General features: G+C 33.5%; 1 protein-coding gene across 10 annotated transcripts in view; it reads right to left on the bottom strand.

The window, feature by feature from the left end:
• LOC114332935 (transmembrane protein KIAA1109 homolog) overlaps positions 1-13,568 on the bottom strand; it is a 168,874-nt gene that overhangs the window by 68,183 nt on the left and 87,123 nt on the right. For 5 of the 10 annotated variants that reach the window (XM_028282736.2, XM_028282729.2, XM_028282735.2 and 2 more), the window contains exons 29-34: positions 11,796-11,936; positions 3,206-3,337; positions 1,135-1,326; positions 870-1,085; positions 643-807; positions 65-406 (exon numbers count right to left, since the gene is read on the bottom strand). In XM_028282736.2, coding sequence (XP_028138537.2) covers positions 65-406; positions 643-807; positions 870-1,085; positions 1,135-1,326; positions 3,206-3,337; positions 11,796-11,936 — 1,188 coding nt within the window. The remainder of the gene's footprint in view (positions 1-64; positions 407-642; positions 808-869; positions 1,086-1,134; positions 1,327-3,205; positions 3,338-11,795; positions 11,937-13,568) is intronic. The other 5 variants (XM_028282737.2, XM_028282728.2, XM_028282732.2 and 2 more) reach the window with 3 other exon arrangements.

Here is a 13,568-nt window from a genome sequence, read left to right on the forward strand (position 1 = left end):
GCTTAGATTTAGTAAAGAATCTGAGTATAACAAAATTAGATTTAACGAAATTCTCAATACTCACTAGAAGAATGGTGCTTGATATCTACATTATCGCTCGCACTAGTTTTAGGCCTCCTTATCTCAACCGGTTGTTGTTCCCTCAATTCATTCTGCGTATCTTTAACATTCTGATACATGTTACTTATTTGATGTAGCAGCCTCAGTAATGGCATGTTGACTCTTTGGTGAATGTATCTCACTCCGATGGTAAAATTGATGACTGTACTCGTATGGTTTTTAAGTTGTCCTCTCGATATGTATAAAACATTTTTTGTTTTCATCATTTCGTTAACAGCCATGTCCGTCATTCGATCTATTTCTAGTTCAACTCCGATTTTTTCGCAAACAAATGATGGAGATTCATCTACAAATAAATATACATTTATAAATCTAAACCGCTGATTTATCAACAAACATCTCATGGTAATGTTTGGGGTAGCATAGAAGAAGACAGACTACTTTTATTCCTAACTTTAATAGCAAATTTAATTACATAAAAAAAGGCAGTTATTTATTATTTTTAGGCTTAACTTTTTCAGTTAGTCTACCATAAGTGTATCATGATCCTACGAACTAAAATAGTAAGTTAAGTTTTCATACCTGCATTGACCTCGATATACAATCGCTTTCCTTTATTTTTCCCTTTCTTTTTTTCGACTTTTCCATGTTCTGACACAACTATGTCGATTCTCATAGTCTCCATGTTACCCACAAGACAAAAATTGGAACCAAGAGCATCTAAAGTTGTGACTTCATTTCCTGCGCCTAAAAATGAACGTTAAATATTAATATCATAATAAATTAATAACAGTCGAGCATATTATTACTTGAATCTGACATTGTGGTAAATCTAAGTTGTTGTGGCATAACTCCAAGCCCAGAGAGTAAAGGCTGAAAAACTTGATTGGCATCTAGAAGTCGGACGGACTCTTGGATGGGGTATAAAGGTACTCCAGTTGAAGGCACCTCCTCTTCTTTGGGTAAAGTATCACGATCTCCAGACGACTGAGTATGCATTGTGTCTATTTTGGACTCCAAACAACCTAAAACAACATTGGATAAGTATGGAATACAAACATGTTTATCATTTACCTTCTAAGTTCGAAGTTGCAGCATCTTGTTTTGCCATCCAACTGTATAAGTCTTCGGAAGAATGGTCATGACCTAAATTTTTATGGATGGGACTGGAAGGTATTTCCGGACTGGAGTGGCTGCACGCATCACTAGGATCTGATCCAAGATTCACAAATGCTTTTTCTCCTCGTAAAGTACCATAACCTAATACTTTTAACGTTAGAGATATTATTAGACGTATTCATAAAAATAAAATTTCTCTTTTTATTCATTTCACAGATAGAAAAAAAAAACAAAAAATAAAATATTAATATGTAGTACTAACAAAAACGTAATAAGCACTTTTGCATCTGTAAATCTTATAATTGTACTCTTTTTCATAATAATTAAACCAAATACTAGAGTCAAAAACTGTCTAGCTAGTTTCAGCAAAACCGCTTGTTTTATGAGAGTTAAAATTAACTTCTATATCAGTAAAAACAACATACAATGAACATGCAAATGCTCAACGTATACAAATTAAAATAGCACTAGGTTATTTACCAAAGACTTGGACAACTGTAAGGGCAGTGCACATACACAAAATAGGGCGGCAAGACAATGTCCTACCTAAATCCTACAGGCCGATCAGTCTTACATCATTTCTGTTAAAGACAATAGAAAAAGATTCTAGATAAACGTATTAATCATCCTCTCATTGGCAACCAACAAGGATATACAGAAGGACAATCAACTAGTGTTGAGTAGTAGTTCAGAAAATCAGTCACTACGTTAATAATGGAGAGATTCCATTAACCACCTTTCTCGATATAGAAGACTCATTTAACAATGCATTACGTTGCGGGTTCCTGGAAAGAGTGTTACGAGAAGGTTGAAAGTTCTGTACATTTGACCAAGGTTAGATAGAATAAGGCTTAATTCATTTGAGCAGTATCAACTAGAGCTCTACAACTTAGTAGAAGTGTCATCTAAGGACATAATAGACTTTGTTAAATAGGCTGAGCTGAAGGGTCAACTTTAACCTATAGATCATCTTTCATGCTGTTGAAATATGCGCCCAGTGGCACTTGAACAACAACCATTGAAGACCAGAGATTGTCATAATATTTGTTAGTCAATTCGGCTACTGTTACAACGAGTACTTCGTGACTTTCCGTTATAATGTATCAAGACAAAAAAGGGGCTAATATCAGATGCAATAGATACCATATGGCAACAGGTCTATTTCCAGGTTGTTTTGTAGGCTCCAGATGAATACAAGATCTCTTAGATTGGCTAAACTGATGCTAACACAAACCGTCAAAGATACATCACTAAAGCCGTGAACCTCCTGAACGGCAACAGGTAGGATGAGTTTAGGTTTAGGAGATCCACACTCATCTTCTCTACGGATGATTCTCATACAGATCCAAGATCTGTAGGATAGCTTAGAAAAGGGTGGAAAGATGCAGTCGAAGATCTGGAGAAAATGGGAGTGAGACAATGGGAATTAGTGGCACAGCACAGACATATTATGGAAGGCAAACGCGGTAAAGACTCACGAAGAGTTGTAAGACCATTGATGATGATGACAATCATCCGTTGCGATGTTGCCTTTTGGTATCATCCGTTAGGGGAGGCTTTCGTACAGGTCTTTCCAGTTTTAAACTAGATCTTCTCCGCATCCTCTCATAACTAACTGCATTTGCTATTCTCAGATCGTTCAATACAGGTAGGTGTCGACGATGTAAGGTTACGAATGGTAACAGTTCGGGCAACCTCAAGTGCTTTTTAAAGTTTGCTTAAAGTCATTAGAAACAATTTAAGACGTGTTGTAACAGTTCGGGCAACCTCAAGTGCTTTTTAAAGTTTGCTTAAAGTCATTAGAAACAATTTAAGACGTGTTGTAACAGAGACACCACTCTTATGAATTTGTTTATTTAGAATAGATGTCGAAAACAGTGTTCCTATAATTTTGGCATAGCATTGTATTGATATTTTTGCTTCTCCTGAAGCAAATTTGAATTTAAAATTATAAAATAAATTTAAAGACACTAAAGTTTGAACGTTTTTTTTTTGTTAATACGCTGAAAATATGTAAAACACTCACATATATTATCATCTTGGCGTTTGACAGTGAAGAGGTTAGCGTTATTTAAAAGCGGTAAGACGACACTAGCCCTGCTACTGTTAGGGGGCTGCAGAGGTGGCAGAGCGCTTTTTCTGCGCTTTCTATGAGGTACTGCAACAGCACCATGAAAATTAAACATACACAAAACATTTATTAGTACTCTAATGCAGAATAGTTAAAACAAAAAGCAAAAGGATCCAAACAGTACATTTAGGGAAATTTGATTTTATATCAGAAACATATTCCTATAAACGTACTGATTGGTCCTTACAACATAAAGCAGTTTTAGTTTTTTTGTTAAGGTAAAACATAATAAGGCCAAGACCCAGAAAGGGTTGTCGAGCCAGTGATGATGAAAACATAATAAGTCTAAACAGATTGTAATGTATGCAGATGATAGGTTTGTTCCAACTCAATAAAAAACCGTTCTTGAACGGTTACGAGTATGAGCAGTAACAAAAAATGTGTTACTGCGCATAATTATTCGTTATTGCGCATGCGCGTAACGATTCAAGACGTCACAAAACTGTATGTGGAGCTTGAAGAAAATGCGAAAGAAATAGGGCTAGCCATCAACGCAGATAAAACTAGCCCTAATACAAGCAAGGAAACAGCGAAACTTGCACAATTTGACAATAGACGACGCTAATATTGAAGTAGTAAAACATGGGCGAACATTATCTGGGCGTACAGATAACTGCGGATGGCAGCGAGGAGGAGGAATTAGGGAAACGGATAATACTGGCTAACAAGGCATATTTCTCTCTGTCGCAGGAATTTGGACCCAAAAACATCCATAGGGAAGTAAAGTTTAAAATATATAAATCTATCATACGACCAATAGCAACATATGGCGTAGAAACATCGATCATGGCAGAAAAGACAATAAACCTTATCAATACTTTTGAAAGAAAAATATTTAGTCCAGAAAAATAAGGTTTTTGTCGGAACACTTGAACAGCCAGGTTGCAAATGGGTTTTTTGGGTACTACATACTTAATACATTATTAATACAAATATGCCCGTCACAGTTCGGACGAGAATTTTAGTTATTAACAAATAAGTGTCAAAAATAGCAGTTTTTTCGTTTAAATCGCTACAGGTAAAAATAGGGTAATTAAATATCTTATTTAGAGCATTCATCTTTTAGTAGATGAGCAAAGGTTCAAAATGGCACTTTTTGAATCTTGGTTCGATCATTTGTTGCTTCGCTAATTGCAAAATAAGACTAAAATTTCGAAAATAAAAAAGGTGCTATAACGTTTGTGAAAATGAACATAAGACTTTGATATTGCATGAAAAGTTGATACAACCAGTACATATCATGCACAAAAAATTTCAAGACGATTCGTCAATTAGTTTAAATTTTATTCAATTTGTTTATCCCAAAGAGCTTTTTTTGCAATGTTATTGTTCAGAAAATAATAATAATACAGCAAATCTGTGAAAAATACATGAAAGAAGAACACTTATTTTCAACGAATTTAAAAAAATCAAGCAAATGTCATTTTTGTCATTCCGAAAACATTTTACTAAAGTAAAAGTCATTTTTGGCTTAAAAACAATTTGAATCAATTTGTTAATTTGACTGTAGAGTAAATCTACTTTGGGATTTCAAAAGTTGGTATTTTTACAAGAATATTCAAAAAAAACTTTTCGCCTAGGTTAAATGCGGTCAAAGTTAGCCACTTTTATTATTTAATTCACAGTTACTTCTATATACATAAAATTCTCCTGTAACAGTGTTAGTTACCATACTCCTCCTGTAGGACTGAGAATATGTTTTAATCTATTTTTCATACCCATAAATTATAAGTGGGCTTGCCCCTCTGACACTTTTTTTAATTTTTTTTTAAACAAAATTGTCTACCTTAATTTTATATGGTGTAGAATTAAAAAATACATACAACCCTTAATTTTTACTCTTCTATCACCAACCCCCATTTTTAATAGCCATCTATATATTTACATCTATAAAATTCTCCTGTCACAATGTTAGTTGCCATACTCCTCTGAGACCGCTTGACCGATTTTTATGAAAATATGTATGAATATTCGGTAGGTCTTGGAATCGGTCGTAATCTATTTTTCATATCCCTGAGTGATAAGGGGGGTTCCCCCTAACATTTTGTAATGTTAGGTGGGGATATGTGTACATAACGTACTCTACAAGACTACGAGTACATACAAATTAAAAAAATTATGATCAAAATCCATCAACAAGCTGCGGAGATATTAATCGCAGCATATGTTTGAAGAATCAATTTCATTTTTTGAGTGCACGGATTTTAATAATTCCCCTCCACCGACCATGAATCAATTTCGTTAGGACGTAATTTTTAAAGCTTTATTAACCACTTTGTTGAAGTTAAAAGTTTACGCAAACTTTTACACATAAACTATATACCTAGAGCTTCAAAATGGCGCTAGTTAGGTTGCTTAATTGTTATAAACAAAGTTGATGTGAATTAAATAAAAAAGTGGCTAACTTTGACCGTAATTAACCTAGACGTAAAGTTTTTTTTGAAAATTCGTGTAAAAATACCAGCTCCTCAAATCCCAAAGTAATTTTAATCTAGAGTCAATATTAACAAAGTTATTCAAATTGTTTATAAGTCAAAAATGGCTCTACTTTGGTAAAATATTTTCGGAATGATAAAAATTACTTTTTATTTTTTTTTTTTTTGTTTAGCTAATGCCTCGACAACTAATGGCCATTGGCATGGTAGGTACGGTAATTTTGAACAGTTAGGTACCTAGTGTCATGTGTGTGTGTGTGTGTTGAGTAAGTGCCTTGTTACTTTGCAAAGTCGACGTCATTGTCTTTGCAAAGAGACGCTAATTATATCCGAACGTCTGCGGTCCCTCCGGTGAGTACCGATCCCACAAGGACACTTTTTATTTATTTTTTTTAAATTCGTTGAAAACATAACTATTCTTCTTTCACGTGGTTTCCACAGAACTGCTATATCATTCTTATTTTCTGAAAAATAACATTGCAAAATAACTCTTTGGGATAAACAAATTGAAAAAAATTTAACCCTTAAATGCCCAATCGGGGTCACTATGGGACCCCAGACATACATTTTTGGCTATAATATCTTTATTTGAAACATTTGGCAACCGCGCAATCAGGTATTTGTGTGGACGTGTCTCCTACGTTTTCTGTTAGTATACCACGAACATTCGTGAGGTGCAGTGGTCTGTAAGAGAGATTTAGATAAGTGGGGTCTCGCTGTGACCCCGATTGGGCATTTAGAGGCACCAGAATATTTTTATTATTTTTAACATTTTTCGTCAGTTTACATTGAAAAATGGACCGTAAGAGAATGAAAATGACAATAAGCGACCAAGAACATGAAAAAATTATCCGAAATATAGAAGAAGGGATATCAGACTCCGATTTCGACTATGAGATTACCGACGAATCAGATAGCGAAGAGCAAGATGTTTTTGAGGAAAATGTTTCGGAAACTGAGGACAATTTAGAAGTCAACAGTGACGAGGAATCAGATGCAGAACCTACCGAAGTGGACGATAATATTAGTGAGGTTAGTGGTCCAACATATACATCCAAATCTGGAATGCAGTGGAATAGCCTACCTTTCGTGAGATCCAAGAGGCAACAAAAAAATATTATAAATGTACATCCAGGCTTAACAAACTATAGTAAAAATTCCAACACGTTTTTAGACTATTTCAATTTATTTTTGACCGAAGAGATGAAGAATGTCATATGCCTTCATACTAATGAAGAAGCTGTTAGGCGTTATCAAGAGTGGAACGAAAAACATCCGAATAACAAAAAAGAGTGGACGGTACTTACCAACAATGAACTGGATAGCTTTTTAGGAGCACTTATCAAAGCTGGTGCTTTAAGGTGTGGGAAAGAATCGACACGAGAGATATGGTCTACAGACACCTCAATACGCCGGTCATTTTTTACAGCCGCATTAGCTAGGAACCGATTTGAAGAATTATCGAGTTTCTTGAGGTTTGATGACAAAGTGACCAGGGTGGAGCGGAAGGAACAGGATAAGTTAGCGGCGATACGAGTAATTTGGGACATGTTCGTCTCTAACTGTGACAAAGCCTTTGAACCATACGAACATATAACCGTTGACGAACAGTTAGTGAGTTTTAGAGGAAAGTGTCCTTTTAGACAATATATAAAATCAAAACCTTGCCGCTATGGGATAAAAATTTGGGCTGCCGCGGATGTTAAAACATCTTATTTATCAAAACTTCAGGTGTACCTTGGAAAACTACCAGGTGGTACAATAGAGAAAAATCAGGGATTTCGTGTTGTGAAAGATCTGGTGGAACCATATCATGGCAGTTGGAGAGGAATTACAACTGACAACTTTTTTACCAGTGTTCCTCTTGCTCAATATCTTTTATCTAAAAACCTTACTTTACTTGGGACCGTCCGCAAAAATAAACCTGATACACCACCACAACTAAGTTTGACAAAAAGACCTGCGAAGTCGTCAATATTTGCTTTTACTAAAGAATTAGCTATGGTTTCGTACATACCTAAAATACACAGGATGGTACATCTTCTTTCAAGTCAACACGATAGTGATATAATTTGTCAAGACTCTCAAAACAAACCCTTGATGATTTTAGACTATAATAATACCAAGGGTGGTGTTGATAATGCCGACAAACTGATTAGGGAATATTCCTGTAAAAGAAGAACTGCTCGTTGGCCATTCAGGCTCTTTATGAATATTATAGACATATGTGCACTAAATGCCTATATTTTATACATTGAAAAAAATCCTGATTGGAAGAAAAATAATTTTTCACGAAGACGTATTTTCCTGTTACAATTAGGGGCTGAGCTTGCTCGAAACAACATGGAAAAAAGAGCGAAATATATAAAACATAAAGCCTATGTAAAATCTGCTCTAAAAGATTGTGGCATACCAATGGTAAACCCAACTACCGAAGTTGCAACTCAATCCGTCCATTCAGCTAAGAAACGTGCTCGTTGTTACCAGTGTCCGCGAAACTGTGACAGAAAAGTGAATACCGTTTGCTCTTTTTGCAAAAAATTTATATGCCAGGTGCACAGAAAAGAAGAAAAAACTATTGTATGTAAAAATTGCAACTAAAAGTTATATGCTTATATTATTATTTAATTTTAATTTTGTTCGAATTGAAAATAATTTGTTTCTAGAAAAGCCGTTAATTTTGTATGAAAAATAAATAAAAATTATTCAAATATGCTTAAAATTATTTTTAACCGTGTTTTCCTTTTAGTCAGTGCTAAATGACGTTACTAAATTGAAAATTTTAGTGGGGTCCCTAGGAGACCCCACATGGGCATTTATGGTTATTTTCATATCACGGGCATTTAAGGGTTAAACTAATTGACGAATCGTCTAAAACTTTTTTGTGCATTATATGGACTGTTCGACTCAACTTTTAATGTTGTTCTGAAGCTATTTCCTTGTGGCATTTTTATGACTAATTATTTATATGGGAAATAAGCCACAATTAAAATGAAAAAAATAATTTTATTAACGTTTCGACGCCCAAATCGGGTGCCGTTGTCAAAATACAAAATATTACTAAAATAAACTAAAGTGTTGTTGCTAAGCAAAAAAATTCTTCTAATAATTTATTTAATCTCACTCATTTATATTGGCAATTCAGACATATATTATACATTTTAAAGTAGAAGACTTTAAAATGATATTGCCAATATTTATGAATTGCGTTCCTGGGACGACTTACTGAAAGATAGTTCATTCGATTACATGAAATTAACCCCAACTCAAGAATATCCGTCATAAAAAATTATAGCATGTGATATGTCTTTAAAAAGACAACCAAATGCAACGACAGTAAAATTCTCGCGTTAGAGACTTCATAGTAAATCACAAGGGAAAACCAGGAAAAACCCTGTGATACTATCCCGACATCGTAAGTATTTGGTCTTATATTAATTTACTCTCAAAAAATAATACCAAATTCAATATGGCCTCATAGATCAGAATTGTTGGATACGTTCCTGAATATTATAAACGATCAAGAAGAGACAATAAAATTTACAATGGAAAAGGAATACAATAACAGCCTACCTTTCCTCGATGTTTTGATCTCAAAGAAGGATATTGGATATGAGACTCAAGTGTATAGAAAACCAACACACACCAACAGATATCTCAATTACAAGTCAAATCACAACATCAACGTTAAAAAGGGAATCATTAAATCCTTATATGATAGAGCCAAAATTACTTGTTCTAACGAAAATTCCTTTTTAGCAGAAAAACAATTGTTAACATCTGTTTTATTAAAAAATGATTATCCTTTATCGTTTATAAATAAGGAATTGTCAAGATTGGATCGAATGGAACAGAACAACTTAGAACGGGATCCTACAACATTCACCAGAAATAATACGAGGAAAATATCAATACCATATATAAAAGGACTATCCGAGAAACTTAAAACAATAGGAAATAAATTCAACATTTCAACAACATTCAAAACAACAAACACATTGAGATCTATTCTATCTAAAACTAAACCTAACAATGATCAAGAAAGAACAAAGAATTGCATTTATAAAATACCTTGTGAATGCGAACAATTTTATTTAGGTGAGACATCAAGACCATTAGACGTTAGAATAAGTGAACATCAATCTTATATTAAAAATAGAGAATTTGAGAGATCTCAAATATGTCAACACGCATGGGATAATGAACATAGAGTTCAGTGGAGAGATTCAAGTATAGTCCTGAAAGAATCAGATAGTAAAAAGAGAAAAATCAAAGAAGCGGCTCTAATTATGCTAAATGAAACCAATTGTGTCGCAAATTCCTCGGTAGAATGCAGTAGGATGTGGTTACCCATACTGAAAGAGGAAGTCAATAGAAAGAAAATACCAAGATTAGTAAGTCAATAATATCGAGCTAGTACATATTTTATATTTTAGTATTACTTATATATCTAGTATTATTAATATTATTTATAATTTAAACATGTTACAAGTCAGAATTTGGTATTATTTTTTGAGAGTAAATTAATATAAGACCAAATACTTACGATGTCGGGATAGTATCACAGGGTTTTTCCTGGTTTTCCCTTGTGATTTACTATGAAGTCTCTAACGCGAGAATTTTACTGTCGTTGCATTTGGTTGTCTTTTTAAAGACATATCACATGCTATAATTTTTTATGACGGATATTCTTGAGTTGGGGTTAATTTCATGTAATCGAATGAACTATCTTTCAGTAAGTCGTCCCAGGAACGCAATTCATAAATATTGGCAATATCATTTTAAAGTCTTCTACTTTAAAATGTATAATATATGTCTGAATTGCCAATATAAATGAGTGAGATTAAATAAATTATTAGAAGAATTTTTTTGCTTAGCAACAACACTTTAGTTTATTTTAGTAATATTTTGTATTTTGACAACGGCACCCGATTTGGGCGTCGAAACGTTAATAAAATTATTTTTTTCATTTTAATTGTGGCTTATTTCCCATATAAATAATTAGTCAACTTTTAATGCAATATGAAAGTCTAAAGGCCATTTTCCCAAAAGTTATAGCAAATTTCCGAAGCAACAAATGATCGGACCACAATTCAGAAACTGCCATTTTTCAGCTTTGCTCATCTACTAAAAGAAAAATACTATAAATAAGATATCTAATTACCGTATTTTTACCTGTGGTGATTTAAACGAAAAAACTGCCATTTTTGACACTTATTTGTAAATAACTAAAATTCTCGTCCGAACTGTGATGGGCATTTTTGTATTTATAATGCATTATATATATTAGCCAAAAAACCTATTTGCAACCTGGCTGCTCAAGTGTCCCGAACATGGTATATTTTTGTCTTATTTCCCTGGCGTAATTGAGATGGATATTAGGACCCATCTGCGACAGTGGTATGTGGCGAAAAAGGTTCAACCACGAGTAGTATCAATATTACAAAGAACCATTTATAGCAAAATATGCAAAAATACAAAGATTGCGCTGAGCAGGTCATCTTATAAAAATGGATAGTGACAGAACATCTAGTAGAACGCTTAGTGGGACTATGGTGGGACATCGGCCAGTAGGAAGAACAAGAAAGTGGTGGATAGACGAAGCACCGGTACTAAGGAGATATTGAGGGTGGATAACTAGAGAAGAGTAGCTAGGGACAGAGATACTTGGAGACGGATGCTGGGGGAGGCCAGGGTCTGACTTGGGCTGTAGCGCCATAGTAGAGAGAAAACATAAAGCAAACAAATTATATTAAGCGCGACAGTGTAGTTATACTGAATATTTTTATAACAACTTCCATTGCTAGAGCCTATTCTTGAAAACATATAACATGAAATTTCGATTTTGAGTTTTGGCAATAATATAATATGCATAAAAAACGCCGAATTTAAACTTCCACATTACAAATGATCTGACACCGATTGATTACAAATGTCACCGGAAATACTTCCACGAAGATGGCATTGGGTAGACCTTATACCTGACATTGTATAGCTTTGAAACACGTACTTACTTGGGTAATGTTAATTTTAAGAACATGTGTACATACCTGGAGGGCTTGGCGAGGTTAAAACACTTTCAACTCCTCCAGAAACGACAGCCACTTGGGGTGTATTGCTAGATGAATCTCCAAATCGCGATACATGTGGAGAAGGTTGCAAAGTAGCGAATATTTCTTTCGGCTGAGCTCCTAAAGGTGATAAAGACATTAAAATATACTAGTAATAAAAGAAGTAACAACCTTAAACGTACTGTTGACTGTAAGTTATATTATTTTTATATCTTTATATAAAAATTTATAAAATTTTGAGTTATATAATTTTTGATTTTACATAAAAAACGAATACTGTTCTAAAATACTCTGTCTGGGGAATTTAGTTTTTTAGTATCATTTTATAATATGTGGTATTAAAAAGAGAGTGATAGTTACTAGGAATGGCGGTTGTTGACAGAACATAAGTTTTTGGTTATGCTGTTTTTTTACTTACAGTTTTACCTGGCGGTTATAACCGATCAAAATACCGGTTATTCCAAAAACCAGTGTTCGGTTTTTTTAATCAATAGCCAATACCCAATAGGTTACAAGGTTACAGTTACACTGTCCATTAGTTTACGATATTCCATTCCATACTCCATATAAAAAAAAATGTATGTTTTTTAAATGCTCATTATCATGAATATAAAGCAATGGAGGAGAAGGTCATAAGAGAGATGTGAATGGAAGGACATAGCCAGACAGGCAAAGACCCATCCAGGATTATGATGCCTAAAGAAGAAGAAGAATAAGAAATGCTGATTACTCCGCCAATATAGTATACGTATAAGGTTGTTACATACTTATAAAAGAATATGAGTATTAAAATTATCTCATCATACTTCTCATGGGTATTTATTATGAATTTAATTTATAATGAGTTTATACAGAAACTGTGTGTCAGTTATAGTTCAGAGGAATAAGGAAAAGAATACCCTGTTGGTGACACAACCCCCTCCAGGCCGAAACTAAATTTTTTGAGTAGTATGGACATCTTTAATAATAACCTATATGTTTCCTGCAGCCGATTTTGATGATCTACATAGTTATAAACAAATAAAGATCAAAAAACGGTAAATTTTCGCTTTTTTCGTCTATTACCAAAAAGTTAAACATTTTAAACAAATTTGAGAGTAAGATACTCATAAATGGTAAAAAAAATTCAATATGGCGTTCGCTGAACATGTCTATCCTTATTCGTTGCTTAGAAAATTGCAAAATAAATCATAAATTTTGAGATTTTATAAATATTCATAACTTATGTAAAAATTAACTTAGAACCTTCTTATTAAACGGAATGCTGAGACTTCTGGTTCTTAAAACATACCCTAAATTTCAAAGCAATTGGTCAAATAGTTTAAAAGTTGTTTAATTTGTTTCAAATTAATTTTTTTTGCAACAGTATAAGTCAGAAAATGATGAAGTTACAGTAATACTTTGGATAGTTTACGAAAGAAGAAGATTTACACTATTAATTTAATTTAAAAAAATGACAAAAAATAATTCTAAATATTGCAAAATTATTTTTCAAGAACATGTGAATTAAAAAAACGGGGGGGCTAACTTCGTCTCTAATGGGGAACTTGCACATTTTTTTTTTATTACCTAATAATGTTCAGTTTTGTATAAAAATGAGATTTCCAAAATTTCCCGCTTCAAAAACTCATAATAACTTAGAAATACAAATTTAAAGTCTTCTTTATTTTAAAGTAGTTCAGACGGCCCGTGACGTCACATAGTTTTACATTAGTTTTTTATATGGTTATATCAGTGATGTGGGAGGGTTAT

Source organism: Diabrotica virgifera, chromosome 2 (genome assembly GCF_917563875.1).
Source record: "Diabrotica virgifera virgifera chromosome 2, PGI_DIABVI_V3a".
NCBI lineage: Eukaryota > Metazoa > Arthropoda > Insecta > Coleoptera > Chrysomelidae > Diabrotica > Diabrotica virgifera.